We start from the raw sequence: 15417 nt of genomic DNA, 5'->3' as shown, positions 1-15417 counted from the left end.
GGGAAGAACCTGTCCTGGCCTTCCTAGCTTCTGGTGGTTTGCTAGTACTCCTTGGCTTGCAGCTATATGTAGCTCTTCAGTCTCTGCCTGCATCATCATGGATATTCTCCCCTCATGTCTCTGTATTTCTTCTCTTCTTATAAGTCACATTGGATCAGGGCCCGCCCTAATGACCTCATCTTAACTTGATTATATCTACAAAAACCATATTTCCAAATAAGATTACATTCAAAAGTCCTGGGGGTTAGGACTTCAACAACTTTTGGGGGATCTAATTCAACCCATAACAGCATGTAAAGGTGCCTGTGATGGAGCCATGGCGGTTGACCAGACACAAACCCTGCCATCTGGGAACTCAGGGCACCTCACAAGTTCTTCCTATTATAGAAGACAGGGAATCAAAGGTATCAGACCAGGAAACAAAGGCTGCATTCATTTAGACCATTGGTTTTCTAAGTGAGGCCCTGGACCAGGAGCATCAATATCACCTGTGAACTTGTTAGAAGTGCAAATTCTCAGGCCCCATTCCAGACCTGCTGAAACAGAAACTCTGGAGTGAGGCCTCGGAAACTTTTAAGAAGCTCTCCTGGTGATTCTGATGCATGCTCAAGTTTGAGAACCACCAACCTAGGCCAATCTCCCACTGAACAGGTGGGAAAACTGAGCCCCCAAATCCCTATACAACCTCTGTTTACTGAGTACTCATATGCCAGGCAGGCCCTTGACACGCATCACCATTCTGTGCTCATTGTACTCACCCCATGCAATAGATACTACTGTTTACCCCATTTTATACCCAAGAGAGCAGACACTTGGAGAGGTGAGTAAAATTCCAAATTCTCACAGCTATTAAAAGGTGGCACAGGGGTTAGAAACAAACACCCCTACAGATCTAGCCAGACCCAGCTTAGGTCTATTATTTTACCCATCCTGGTTGGTCTCAGCTGGAGCAGACAGGATACTTGGGCTTCCAGGAAGTTTGGGGCTACCTCTGCCCTGGAAGAGGTTATAATCTGTGGGAAACCAGCCAGGAAGAATGAATCACAACCTAGGACACACTCCCAGGCCTTAGCCACTAGCCCTCCCTACCTGACCTTATCTATCCCAGCCCTTCTCATCCTGGTGCTCATTGGCCAATCTCTTGCCTCTTTCCTCCACCCCTCGGCTGAGAAAACTGTGGGTCTGTAATGTTCACAATTGTATCACCCATGCCTGGCTCAGCCCTTTGCATCTAATAAGTCTTCAGTAAATGCTTTGAATGAAAGAATAAATTTCTAAAACTATTTCCACCATACCTTCTACATTTTAAAATGCCTTACCCACAATGTGTACCTCATCTTATTTGGTTATACCACTTTCCCAGAGAAATCATCAGACACACACACAAAGATGTATAAATAAGGATGTCCACTGCAGTGCATTTACAATTGTGAAAACTGGAAATAATCCACATACTAGAGCACTGTGCAATTAGTAAGTGTCAAGTTCTCCAAGACTGATGACACAGGGAAATGCTTATCATAGGGCATGAAGTGAAAAAAAAAAAACCTGGTCCCAAAGCTCCACATATGGTTCCGATTGTCTTTTAAGTACTACTGATACATATGGAAAAAGCCCGGCAGCATGGTCACTACAATGTTAACAGCGGTGATTCTTGGGTGGTAATATGACCAGTGATTTTAATTTTCTTTACTATGCTTTTCTGATTCTCCCAAATTTTCTACAATAAATAGGTGCTACCACTGTAACTGGAAAAGGAATGTTTGGTTTAAATGTGTCCAAACAAGCTAAGGAGAAGGGGAAAGAACAGAGGTCTGAGAGTACATACTTGGTTCCAGGACACTCACAGATATCACCTCACCTGACCATCCTATTAGCCCTCTCGATTCTCTATTCCCATCTGATAGATCGGAAAACGGGTGCAGGACTTCCCTGGTGGTGCAGTGGTTGAGAATCCGCCTGCCAATGCAGGGGACACGGGTTCGATCCCTAGTCCGGGAAGATCCCACATGCCGCGGAGCAACTAAGCCCGTGCGCCACACACAACTACTGAGCCTGTGCTCTAGAGCCCGCGAGCCACAACGACTGAAGCCCGCGCACCTAGAGTCCGTGCTCCACAACAAGAGAAGCCACCGCAATGTGAAGCCCGTGCACCCCAATGAAGAGTAGCTCCTGCTCTCCACAGCTAGAGAAAGCCCACGTGCAGCAATGAAGACTCAATGCAGCCAAAAATAAATAAATTTTTTAAAAAACAAAAAACAACCCACAATAAGCTATAATTTTGATCTTAGAGTCTCTAGGTCTGCGGTCTGGCCCGCTGGCCATGTGCACAACACACAGTGAAGAGCAGGCAAGATTCTGCCTGTTGGTGCAGCACTGGACAACTGTTGTCTCAACCAATGTTCACAGGGATCCCATGAGGTGGTCAGGGCTGGGATGATGCCCTAATCACCTCATTGTTATAGAGAAGAGAGACTTGTAACTTTGAGAGGGGAAGTGAGATCTGGTCAAGTTCGCAATGAATGAGGTGTGGCTGTGCAATCTGCTCCTGCCCTCCTTCCCCAGCCCTTCCTTATGGCTCACACATCCCTACCCTCCCTCTCCGCCAGAAACAGCAAAATCCAGGAGGCCACTGATGCCAGTGAGACCAAAGAGTAAACTCCAGAGCAGTGAAATCAATTCAGCTTTAAAGACGGCACGTAATTGAGACAGGAGGTGCCTGAATGGGGGCACAGTCTTTCCCAAGTTGACCTGAGTGGGCTGCGGGGAAACTGGAGCTTCACCTGAGACAGGCAGACTCCAACAGCTCCTCTTACCTACCTGAGTTCCCAGTTCTCCAGCACCCAGAGAAAATTGCCAAAGACAGGATATAGGAAGGAAAGAATTGGATCAACTTTTATCTGGTCGTTAAAGAGGCAATACTTTAATTCTTTCAAAAGGAGTAGGCAGTAAAGAGTGTCCCTCCCACCCCCATTCCGCACCCTCCCCCACCCTTCGGGGCTCCCAGTCTCCACCCTGGAGGGAAACACTCTCCCCAGCTTCTCTTAAGTCACTGTGAAGAGAGTCTCGCATATATACACAAATGACAATCAAATTTAAAATCCACTTCCTCCCCTCTCCTGGTGATTTTAGACATGCTGAATAAGGGACTCAGCAGCCCTGGGTTTTCATTCTTGCTCAGTTGCTCACAGTACAGCCTAACTCAACTTCTCTGAGCCTTGCTTTCCTCATCTGTAAAGTGGGGTTGCTGTGCGGATGAAACTGGATTCAAAACTAAGTAATCCCAACATTTTTAGCACTATAAATAAACATGGAAATGTCTTCTGGGTCACAGTGAGGGGGAAGTAGGTCAATGAAGTAGACACATTTGGGCCCATCCCCAGGCCCTGAAAGTGTTGCAACTCCCCCAGGAGAAGAGTGGTTGGCTCTTCTGGGAGATGAACAGAGACTGCAGTCCTCACTCTGAAGCTAGTCTTTGTCTTCTTGGTCTAAGGATGACATTTCTGGTTCGGAGACCTGGGACCTTGACAAGGTTGCATGCCCTGTCACATGCCAGTCTTGGGCGCCACCCCCTACATGCTTATTATGATGCCCTGCCCCCCTGCCCTAGGGTCAGATTTCTATTAAGGGCCCCTTCCAGCTCTTGGGTCAGGGAGGAGCATCTAGGCAGTGTTGGGAAGTCACTGACTGACCTTGGCCCAGCGACCAGTTGTCCCTTGATCTCCACAACTCTACTTGGGGACCTGAGGGGTTCAGGGCCTGGAAGAGGGAAACCAAGACAGCCACACAGATATAGGGGAGCCTGGCAGACAAGATGGTACATTCCTTCACAAGGTCAGCCAACAACAGGGCCTGAAATAGTCTCCTCTGGTAGAGGTCAGACCAGCAGACACTTCACAAATGGCCCTTCAACTCTGGTTGGGTACAAGCCCCTGGGTGGGATCAGTTGTCTGTCCTTCTATCCACTCATCTGTTTGTCTTCCCAAAACTGCCTGCTGCGGCCTAGCCAGAGACAAGCCCTATCCTTGGCATAAGGCCACATCCTCAGATGAGTCGGATTGGGCCGGCTGGAGCCCGTGGGTGGAAGACAGAGGACGTCCCAGGTGGAGGGCACAGCAAGGACCAGGCCTTGTGGGTGGGAAAATGTTGGGCCAAGGCAGATACTGAGATTGAGTGCAGGGTGGAGGCCCTGAGCTCCCAGCAGGTGTGCCAAAGGTCATGGAGAGGCAAGGAAAGGAGGGACAAACAGCGGGCTGTAGAGGAATAGGCAAAGAGACCCAGACAGAGGAGGAAGCCAGGAAGAGAAGGAGAGGGTGGAGGCAAGGCCTCAGACTTAGTTCCATGGGAAAGCCAGCTGGTGTCTGTGGGTCTGTCTGTCTTAATGACCAGTGGTTAAAGCCCAAACTCCCCACTCCCCCTTTGAGGCTCCGGTTCTGCCTGAGGCCTCCTCCTAGCCCAGGGCTCCCAGATCCCAACCACAGGACCCCTTTGCCCCCAGCACCAAGGGGAAGTAGTAAAGAGCACAAGAGCCTAGGAGTGAGACAAACTAAGAGTAAATCCCTCACTCTCTGGCTAGATGACCTCGGGCAAGTCACTTCACCCCTCTGGGCCTCAGTCTCCTGTTCTGTGAAATAGGGCTAATGCAAGGACCACCCATTGTTGTAGGGAAGCTGAGAGGGTTAGATGACAGGAAGGACCCAAAGCTTGGCCCAGAACTTGCCAGTGTCTGGCAAACAGGGGAAGCTCCAGTTCTGGACACCTGATGGTCAGTGCAATCTGCAGTTTAAAAGGGTCCCAGTCCAAGAGGACTCAGGGCCCAGAGCCCAGGTCTCTGGTGGTGGGATTTACTGCCCAGTGACAAGCCTGGGGAATAGATGGGATGTGGAGAAACAGAGGCCGCCCTCAGCATTAGCCGTTTCTCCTGCCCCAGAGCCTGTACACGGGCTGGAGGTAAGGAGGGAGAGTGCTCCGACCAGGGCCAGGGTGGGGATGGGGCTGGGGTTTAGGTCCCCTTGACCGCCCCCCACCCACCCCCCGCATCTCGCATCTCAACTCGGGGCTCAACTGGCCTGAGGGCGGGTGGGCGAGGGCGGGGCAGGGCCGGCCCCTCTCGCCCTGCTGGGGGGGGGGGTGGGGGGCGGGTCGCCTGGGAACTGCTCCTCCCGCCTGCCGCCGCTTTAAGAGGCTGCTCCGCGGCAGCGAGCGGGGCCGGAGCCGCAGTCCGAGCGAGCAGAACTGAGCCGAGCCGGCAGGTGCACGGCTGCGGGGACGGCAACAGCATGACCGGCCACCACGGCTGGGGCTACGGCCACAACGACGGTAGGCGCAGACCCCGGCCGGCCCCCACCCGTTGGGACTCGCTCCTGACCCTCGCGCCCAGCCGGGTTTGCGGGACCCTCAAGCCCCCTATCCTCTAGGCGGGACCGGGATCCCTCTCCCATCCGTCCCCCAGAACCCGGCCCACCCGCCCGGCCCGAGCCTTGTCTCCCCCCGCACCTGGCGCAAAGTCCGCGCTGCACCCCGGCCGGCCCCGCCGCCGGCGAGCCACCCCGCGGCCGAACGCGTCCAGCCGCCTCTTCCGCGCAGCCCCTGACGGCCCCGCACGCTCTGACCCGGGCCGGGACACTCACTCATCGCCGGAGTGCGCAGCGGGTGAAGGTAGCCCAGGGCAGCGGGGGGCGGTCCCGGCGGAGCGCTGTGCGCGGTGTCTGTGCGGGGAGCGCGCACGCGTGTGTGCCGGGACCTCCGGCGAGCTGGGCTCCCCGTGGGCAAGGGCGCGGTGTCCTGCGCAGAGAGTTTCCCGGTCGAAGCGTCCGAGCTTTCGAGTCGGCAGGTATGTGAAGGAAGGGAGCATCTGGGGGCTCACGGATGTGTCTGGGTGTCTGCCTCGGGCAGGGTGTTTGAGCACGTCCAGGTGTGAGGCATGGGAGCCCGTGGCCCACACCAGCCTCCTGGTCTGACCGGGAGAATAGCTCCTCGGTCCTGCCTCAGTTTACTTAAGATGCAGAGGAAGGGAGAAGAGGCAGACGGTGAGAGCCAGAAGGCTCGAGTGTGAGACTGGGGCAAGTCAGTTCCTTTCGGGCTATTTCTTACCAAACTGGGGTCGGGGTGTGGGATAAGGGTTTCTTGCTTTTCCCGAGATGAACAATGAGGAGCCAAGATCCAGGCTGCCAGGATGAAACCCAGGCAAGGCAGGTGGGGGTGGGGAGAAGCGGAAGTGCTGGTGGGAGGAACGCCCCCGTCCCACTCATCTGAGGAGAGACAGGCACTCTGTGAGGGTGGGCGGGGGTCCTAGGCTACAAAGTCTGGGGGTTTGGAGGTTACAATGGGCCAGAAGGAGTTAGGGAGGTGCTGTGGTGTCTCTGGCCCCTCTGGGACCCCAAGCACACAGGAGAATATTCTGGAGGGGAGAACCCCAAATCTAGACATGCAAAAGCTAGAAAGAGACTTTCAGAAAAAGGCAACAGAGATCAGCAGAGGTGTAGAGAGAGGCAGAGAAGGGGCAGGTTGACACGACCCATAGAAGATCCTCTTCCCCCCCAGCACCTGCTCCCAGCCAGCTTCAGGGTGCTTCCCCCTGACTCCAGCCTTCTTGCTGGTCCTGCCCACCAGCACTGCATCCAGTATCCCAATAGGCCTGCCCCATAGCTGGCCACCCTGAAGCTGCTGCCCCTCGCCCAGTCCTGGGCCATCCAGTCTAGTTGCGATGAGGGAGGAAAAGACAGAGGATGAAGGTGCCGGCATGCAGCATGCTCACAGGACTTCAAAAATAACCCAGTGGGTCTGGGCCATGATTCTGAGTCATCCACTGGGGACACAGTTTTGTCGGCACCTGCTGCTGTTTTCTCAGGAAAACTTAAGAAGCCAAAAACAGGGAGAAGCACCAGCCGGCAATAGCTCTAAAAATAGGCTGCATCTCAGGATGTTCCCCGGGGAGATGCCGAGCCTCTCGGCTGCAGATGGAGTCTCTGGGAGGCAGGTGGTGGGTGCTCGTGGGTGTGCATGCAGGTGTGTGTGCGTGTGTGTGCGTGTGTGTATGTGTGTGCACGAGCATGTGTTTTGCTGTAGTCTCTTAGTGCAGACCTGGGTTTGCAACAGGGGATAGCTGTGAGGGTGCATATGTGTGTGTCAGAGGTAGTTGGCAGGGCTATGTGTTTGTACACATGTGTTACTGGGCCTGATGGCTCTGGGTGCGGTGAGCTCAGGTCACTGTGCATATATGTGTGCACACGTGAAAGTCTCCCCGGACCTGCACATGTCTGGGGAGGGCAGCTGGGGGCAATGCATGCACACACTGTGTACTTATACCAGTGCCCAAGTGTGTGCGCGCACATGCGCCAGTGGCCCTCAGTTCCTTCATCTGTGAAATGGGGATCATGCTCGTTTCTACTTCACGAGGCTGGTATGAGGAGCAAATTCATGTCACAGAGCCAAAGCGAGGTTGATGTGAACTTTTGTTGTCATTTTCACAAACACCAACTCGAACTTGGCCAAAGTGCAGGAAGAGGCCAGATACCTGGTAGGGTCAGGTAAGGGAGTTCGGGAGCCCGGGGACCTCTCTAAGCAATACTGCCTGTCGGGGAGGACCCACTACCCCAAACTGCCCCTGAGCCTGTAGCTTTTTTGTGCTGCCTTCCATGCATTACCTCTCTGGGCCTCCTATCAGCTCTGGGTGGAGAGTTTTAGTGAGGCCATTTCGCAGACAAGGAAATGGAGGCTGAGAGGGGAAGTGGCAGAGCTGGGATTGGAGCTCCAGACTTCATGGCTCCAAAGCAGGGGCTAATCTCTGAAAGGACAGCACGGAGACCATCCCCTACAGGTGCCCTCAGTCTGCAGCCCAGAGATTCAGGTTGGCCTGAGTCCTTGCCCTCTCCCCATCTGCAGGCCCCTCACACTGGCACAAGCTGTATCCCATTGCCCGGGGAGACCGCCAGTCACCAATCAATATCGTATCCAGAAAGGCTGTGTACTCGCCCAGCCTGAGGACATTGGATCTTTCCTATGAGTCCTGCACGTCCCTCAGCATCGCCAACAATGGCCACTCTGTCCAAGTGGACTTCAATGACAGTGATGACCGAAGTGGTAAGTGGCCCTTATGGTGATGTTTGCCGGACCCTGGTACCCTTCCCCCTGGGATCCTAACCTGTTTCGGGCAGGCTCAGGAGGGGCAACGTGCTGTGGTAGGGAAGGAAGGCTGCACTTCTCCCCAGCTGTGAAGCCTTAGGCTGAGCCTCAGTCTCCTGATGCATAGGGTGGGAGCATTAGGACCCTATTTTCCTCCCTAGGATCATAGAGAGGAGAAACGAAAAACTGAAGTGATGTTTGTCGTGCTGGCATATAGCAGATGCTCAAGAAATGCTAATTCTCTTTCTTCTCTTTCAGTTGTGCTTTAGGTCAGGTTTGTTTTCACTCCCTGCCCCATCACTGAGCTGCTGTGTGGCCTAAGGCCAAACCCTCCTCTCTGTGTGATCTGGCCAAGCCCAGCAGAGAGAGAACGGAAATAAAATGTTCAGTGTGCCAGGCCCCTTGCCAAGGTCACAGGCAGTTCTTTTATTCTTCTCAAGAACCTACCTCTAAGTTGGGCAAGTAGAGACTCACTGAGCTGGGGAGGGCCAGAACCAGCCTGCTCCCACTCCGAAGGTCTTTTCTCCAACCCACCTACAGCTTCAAGATCCCAACCGTCCTGGACAAAAGAGAGGCCAGTGGGAACTTGTAGCAGCTCCTTCCAAGGTCTCTTTGCCCTGGGATTAGAGTTCGGGTTCCTTCATGATAAATTCTTGGACGGAAGCCTCGGGAGTGCTCCTTAGTAAAGGGATTTTTGTCCTTATGACCAGGCCTGTGAGGGATGAAGTGGGGTAAGGAGGGAACCTGCTAAAGTTTCTTATGTAAGGAAGTGACTGGTACTTTGCCCCTCTGTCGCCTCCCCCAACCCCCCCATACGCACAATGAAAGCACTCAGCGAAACTTAAGTTTCAAATAGAAAATCAAAGGGCAGAGAAGGGGAGGAAAGCCAGATAGGAATGATCTTAGTTGCTTAACTCTGAGTTCCCTGGTAGGCTAGGGAAAAGGGGAAAGAGGATCAGTTATAGTTCTTGTTGCAGAAGGTAGGAAATCCAACAGATCCTCAGAAGAGAGACACAGCATTCTTGGTACTGAATTCTAAGAAAAGCCTCCCACCCAGAACTTTGGGGAGGGACATGGAGCTCTTGATGACCTTAGATCACAGTTTATGAAGGAGCAGTTTTCAAATGGTTGGATCTTCTAAACAGCCTTCAGAGGGCACTGAGGGCTCAATTCAGACATCAATAGCTCAGTGAAGGCCACTCTTGGCAGGCGAAGGCCCAAGGAAACATTCCTCTGGACCACTGATCCAGGGGCTCACTTTCTGACTTGGTTTGGGTTCCGTCCCCTATCAGAATGCCCAGGCCTGAGGGGTAGGGGACCAGTGGGAAGAAAGTAGGCTTGGGAGTGAGACAGTTGGGTCTCTGCCACTCCCCAGCTGTGTGACCTTGGGCAGGATACCTACCTTTCTGAGCCTCAGTCCCACGTCTGGCCAAGGGGGTAACAGGTAACAATGTGTCCCCCTCTAGGTCACTGTGGGGATTAATGTCTGCAGACTGCTGAACACATAGGAAGTACACAGTGAATGGCAGTGTGTTCTATGGTCAGGATGGAGAGAGGAGGCTAAGGGAGCCAAGCTCAAGGTTTAGGGAGGCAGTTCACTCCCTAAGAGACTGCACTGTGGAGTCCCAGGTGGGTCATGCTCAGAAGAGTGGGCCCTCCCAGCCCATAGCAGAGAGCTCAGCCTGCAGGTCTGTCTACTCCTGCCTCCCCAGGATGGAGCAGCCTGACTGGGCCTGTGGGCCCTGGCCCACAGCCATCACCCCCAGGCTCAGTCAACCACCCAGCATTGCCATGGACAGGCCCCGCTTCTCAGATGAGGCAGGACAGCAAGAATGGGCCTCTGGGCTGTCCCATGGTCCTCCTCCTTGAAGGGCCCACGGGGGGCAAGGCCCTGCCCTGGTCACCCGTCCTCCAGGGGCCTAGTGGAACTCTGAGCCCAGGGCCGTCACCTGATCCAGGAGCTCACATTCTGCCCTGGCTGGGGCTCCCTCCACTGCCAGATCTCTTTCAGCTGGAAATTCAATCAGTCCCAGGAGGCCTTGTGAGTGGCCCCAGCTCGCCAGGTATCAGAGTGGGAAATTCACAAAACCAGCATAAGTGGGGCTTGCCAAAGAGGGCATGAAGGAGGGACATTGGAGGTACCTGGGCCTGACCATCAGAGTGGGGACCCTTAGGAGCTGGCCTCTAGACATCAGGTCCTGGGGATCCTCCAGGTTCTGGGGAGGCAGCACGACCTGGTGATTAGGGCCTTGGGCTCTGAACTTATATGAAGTAGATGCAGGCTTATATCCTAGCTCAGTGCCTTGCTGTGTGACCTTGGGCAAATGCCTTGCCCTCTCTGTGCCTCAGTTCCTCCTTTATAAAATAGAAATAATAATAGGTTTTGTCTTTCATAAGCTACTATGAGGACTAAAGAAAAGAATTTTTCCGACCCAGTTCTGGGTCAGGGCTCCAGACCTGGGAGGTCTATTGTTAGTGATAATCGGGGCCTGAGAGGCAAAGTCCCAGCTTCCACTCGAAACTGGGCAAGAGTGGGGAGGATCCAGATGGAGAGATATACCCACTCAGTGTACCAGACTCCTCTGTCACCTACAGGGCTCCAGGATTTCTGCCCTGGCCCAGCTAAGGGCATAGGGAACTGGGCGGGGACTGATCCAAGTCCACTTAGAGCAAGGAATGTTGCAAATGAAAAGTTTATCCCTCTCCTGAGCACTGCCCTGATATTGGCGCTGCTGTCTGCGGGCGGTGTGGGCTCTCTCACAGCAATTGCTACACACCGCCCTTCTCCCCTGCAGTGGTGACTGGGGGCCCCCTGGATGGGCCCTACCGGCTCAGGCAGCTCCATTTCCACTGGGGCAAGAAGCACAGTGAGGGCTCAGAGCACACGGTGGACGGCAAGTCATTCCCCAGCGAAGTAAGACCCTCCTCTACCTGAATCCCTTTACCACTTGGGGAAGAGTTGGGGACTGGGGAGCCAGGGTCTTGACAGTTGCCTGGTGTGGGGTACTGGAGAGAGTGAAGTCACTCGGGGACCTTTGGGAGAGACGCCCTTCACCTGAAGTTCAGGTCTTCCACCTGAACTCTGCCTACTGTCGTCCTGATCTGTGTGTCCAGAAGGAATTTTATGACGGACAAATCCAGTCCCACCACAGCCTTACTAACAACCCTTCAAGGATTAAGCCTGGCATTCAAGGCCCTGCATGAACTGGCCTTGCCTGGCCTCATCTCCCTTGACCTCTTCCCATACTGACCTGCATGTGATGAATCCCCTGCCCACACCTGGCTCTTTCGTATCTCCAGGCTGCTGTTCTTTCAGCCTGGAATACCTTGTCCCAAGAGTTCCATCTGATAACCCCCTTCTTATTCTTTGGACTCAGCTGCAGGCTTCACTTCCTCAGGGAGGTGTCACACTGGATAGTCATTATCTGTTTCACAGTTCACGGAGGGCAGGGCCTGATCTCTTTGGTCCCTTGGGGCTCAGAAAAGGGTCAGGCCCAGAACAGGGTAAATGCTATCTGTGGCCCGCCCCTCCCGCAGAGGGGCCAGGAGTCCGGTGGGAGTGAGGGAAGCCTGGCTCTGAGCTCCCATGGCCCCTGGGAGGCACTAAGCACTGGCCTGGCCTGTCGTTGCCCCTGTAGCTGCACCTGGTTCATTGGAATGCCAAGAAGTACAGCACCTTTGGGGAGGCGGCCTCAGCACCCGATGGCCTGGCTGTGGTTGGTGTCTTCCTGGAGGTGAGGGGGTTACCTGGGCCCAGAAGGCCGTGGGAGGCCTGGTACCACCCCTAGTTCCAGAACACAGTGAGATCTGGCCTCACACTACTTCTCCCTGACAGACGGGGGACGAGCACCCCAGCATGAACCGTCTGACAGATGCACTCTACATGGTTCGGTTTAAGGTGAGACCAGGGGTCCATGCTCTTGATCTACGCAGCCTGGTGGGGAGGAAGGAAGAGGCTAGATCATGGAGTGGGCCCATCCACTCCTCCATCCTGGCAGCAAACCCTGGCAGAGGTGAAGGGTGCAGGTCAGCACCTGTGGTGCCCTGCAACTGACTCCTCGTCATCAGGGTCCATGGCCCCACTGAATGCCCAGCGTGAAGTCTGGTTGGGCATAGGATTGATAAGATGCCTGTCACATTAATGGTTCTCTGACCAGCAGCGCCATTAAGTTCTGTTGAAGGCAAGGGAGAGAACATGGTGCCCAAAGAGCTTCAGGAACCACAGCTTTTACATACAAGGGAATGGGTGGAGAGGGCCAGCCAGGCTGGAATATAGCCTCTGGGATCACAGACATCTGGCCACAATTTGCATCAATGGGCCAAGGAGAAGCCTAAATCCTATTGACAGAAATGGGTGGGGAGGGTGTTGGTCTCATCCTGTTGGGAGGTCTTTGCTGACTCCTGGGTCCCCCACCCTGCCCCAGGGCACCAAGGCCCAGTTCAGCTGCTTCAACCCCAAGTACCTCCTGCCTGCCAGCCGGCACTACTGGACCTACCCTGGCTCCCTGACAACACCCCCACTGACCGAGAGTGTCACCTGGATTGTGCTCCGGGAGCCCATCAGCATCTCCGAGAGGCAGGTGAGCCCTCCCAGAGTACCAGACGGAAGGATGCGACACTCAGGCACACCCGGGCAGTGTGACTCTCCCAACCAGCAGCCCACAGCCTGTGGTCCCACCATCCAGGCTCCCATCTTTTGCTAATAAATGTTTCGATTCTTGGGTGGGAGTCAGCTTGGTTGTTAGTTATTAGGACCTGGACACAGACTAGAAGGCGAGATCCCTGGATCCTGGGACCACCCCTAGTGTGTTAGAATCTGAATGCTGCATTTGCTGATGATTCTTAGCTAGACAGGAACTGGAACTAGGTGGAGCAGGGTCCAGGTTCAGAGGCTTTTTAGTGAGTAAGTAACTGAGGTTGGGTTCCCAAAGAAGAAATGAGTGGGGAGAAGTAGGGACAAGCCCTAGGGGGAAGAGGAGAGAGGGGCAGAACTGGCTGGGCAGGGTATGCCAGATGTTGTGTCTGGGATCAGAGAGGACCACAGCGCCCCCATTCTGCACTGAGTATCTCTTCTGCCTTAAGATGGAGAAATTCCGGAGCCTGCTTTTCACCACAGAGGAGGATGAGAGGATCCACATGGTGAACAACTTCCGGCCACCACAGCCACTGAAGGGCCGTGTGGTCAAGGCCTCCTTCTGGGCCTGAGCTGCCTACCTGCCCAGCCGGACACTGAAGCACCATCTTCCCAAGGGCTTCCATGTCAGCAGACACCAAACCATCCAAGGCTCCCTGCCTAGGGCTGCTGTGGACCCCACTTCAGCTGGCTTGCTCCTTGGCCACCTGGAGGCTTCTCGATGGGACCCTCAAGTCGGGGGACACCTTCCAGATGCCCTGGGGACAGGAAGGACAGGAGCTGAGCATGGTCCGAGCCTAAGGCTGCCTCTGCTCTCCAACACCCAAAGGCCCCTGGGAACCTCCTCTTGTCTTCCCCGCTGGCAATGGCAGCAGCCCCACCCTGAGCTCACACTGTGATGGATGAGACCAAACTCTCCAGGGCAGGCAGCTGGCATTGCCAGAAAGACTCAAGCAATAATTAGAAGTGGGCAGAGCTGCCCTCTCGGTGTTACCTCTTCTGCAGGCCTCCGCCATGCACGCACCTCACTGCCAGGCCATTAAAATCAGGACCCAGCCTGCTGGAGGTGACATGACCTTCTCCCTCCAGCCACCTGCCGCCATAGGCAGGCACTGGCTACAGCTTACGGAGTATCTCCCTTCATCCCCACCCAGCCACCAAAGCCACCTACATGACAGTCCATCCATGCACTGATTAATAAATTCATGCATTCATGCAACAAATACCCGTTGAGTGCCTGTGTTCTGTCAAGTGCTGTTCCAGGCATCGGGGAGGCCGTGGTGATGAGTCAAGCACAGGATGTTGAAAGGGCCGTGGGCACCGAACAGGTGAGGGTGATACAGATGGCGGGGCAGGGGCCGTGGGGGCAGAGAAAAGGGGGAGCCTACTTCCCCCACCCTGAGCTCACACTGTGATGTCCTCATCTGGTGAAGAAATTAAATTCCAACCGGTATTCCAAGGCAGAGAGAAGGGAACAGCATGTTTGAGCTCAGGGAAGAGCAGGTGTGCCGGCTCCCAGGTGAGAACCCAGGGTGTCTGTGGAACAGAGAAGAACGAGTGGGGCTGGAGCCCTGGGGGAGGGCCTGGGACTCTCTCCCAAGGCTAATGAGAGTCAGGAAGGATCTGGAGTAGGGGGGGGCAGGGGCAGATGTGCAAAGGCTGGGAGATCCCTGTAGAGTGTGAGTTGGCAGGTAGGACTGGCAGCAAGAGAAGGTGGTGGCCAGTGGCCAGGAGAAAGAATACAGGGTGGTGGAGGCCGGGAGAAGGGGGCTGGATGAGAGAGACCTAGGAGGTGGAGCCCAAAGATAGCATTTGGCTCTCTGTGAGGGTGGAGGGGAGTGCAGGGTGTGTCCCTGGGCGGAGACAGAGGACAGGAAAGCCTGGGCAGCAGCAGACCAGGATGGACACACAGCTTTTGTGGGGCCCTGAGAGGAGTGCTAGGAAGCTCTGGGGTGTTGGTGTCTGAGCCGAGGAGAGAGGTGGAGGGTAGAGGGGGCTGCTTTGGAGCATCTTCACTCAAGGTGGTGGGTGAGGCCGAGGGGAGGGAGGGGGAGGGTGCTCAGCGAGAGAAGGGACCAGGGTCTAGCACAGAACCAGCGCACGACCCTGCGGAGGATCTGCTCAGAGGGAAAGCCGCAGAGTGGCATCTGAGATACCTAGGTATCTAGGGGCACTGGGGGCTGCTGAGGAGTCTGAGGCAGGGCTGGGGCTGGGGTGAGGCAAGTGATCTCTTAGGGTGCAAAATTTAAGGAGGTACACACCCTCAGGCCCCGACCCTGCATTTGTATGATGCTGAGGGTGCGTGTCTCCTTAAATGTGCACCGTAAGTGCCTCGCTGGACTCACCCTAGTCCCAGCCCAAGTCCAGAAGGTTTAGAGACCCAGCCATCACTGTGCCCCATGAGCCAGGACAGGGGCAGGTGGTGGAGAGTGAGGGGGCTGAGGAGTGAGGGGAAGTAAAACCGGGACAGCAAATGTATACGTGTGGTTGTGAAGGGGAAGAAAGTGATAGCTGAGGGGGCACAGGGTCGAGGCTTTTGGAAAGATGGGCCGGTGGTGTGTCTGAACATCCTTGGGAAGGAGGCCAAGCTGCAGGTACCAGCGGGGCTAGGGGCGCGTCGGTCTACTCACTTTGGCCACAGCTCCTGTCATTGTCACTAT

The 15417-nt window shown here is 54.9% G+C and overlaps 1 protein-coding gene across 2 annotated transcripts; it reads left to right on the top strand.

Annotated features, from left to right (window-relative positions):
- Positions 1 to 5175: 5175 nt before the first annotated feature.
- Positions 5176 to 13980, top strand: CA7 (carbonic anhydrase 7). 2 transcript variants are annotated; one of them, XM_027119888.1, is made up of 7 exons: positions 5176 to 5319; positions 7885 to 8082; positions 10920 to 11038; positions 11763 to 11858; positions 11960 to 12022; positions 12549 to 12704; positions 13207 to 13980. In XM_027119888.1, the coding sequence occupies exons 1-7, from the start codon at positions 5280 to 5282 to the stop codon at positions 13327 to 13329; spliced, it is 795 nt and encodes a 264-aa protein (XP_026975689.1). In that variant the 5' UTR covers positions 5176 to 5279; the 3' UTR covers positions 13330 to 13980. The 2 variants fall into 2 exon arrangements, with proteins under 2 accessions (XP_026975689.1, XP_026975690.1); XM_027119889.1 differs by lacking the exon at positions 5176 to 5319 and adding an exon at positions 5724 to 6029.
- The last annotated feature ends 1437 nt before the right edge of the window (positions 13981 to 15417 follow it).

Source organism: Aethalodelphis obliquidens, unplaced genomic scaffold (genome assembly GCF_003676395.1).
Source record: "Aethalodelphis obliquidens isolate GAN/ISIS:26980383/991018 unplaced genomic scaffold, ASM367639v1 scaffold20, whole genome shotgun sequence".
NCBI lineage: Eukaryota > Metazoa > Chordata > Mammalia > Artiodactyla > Delphinidae > Aethalodelphis > Aethalodelphis obliquidens.
This window is presented reverse-complemented; position numbering and strand designations above follow the sequence as displayed.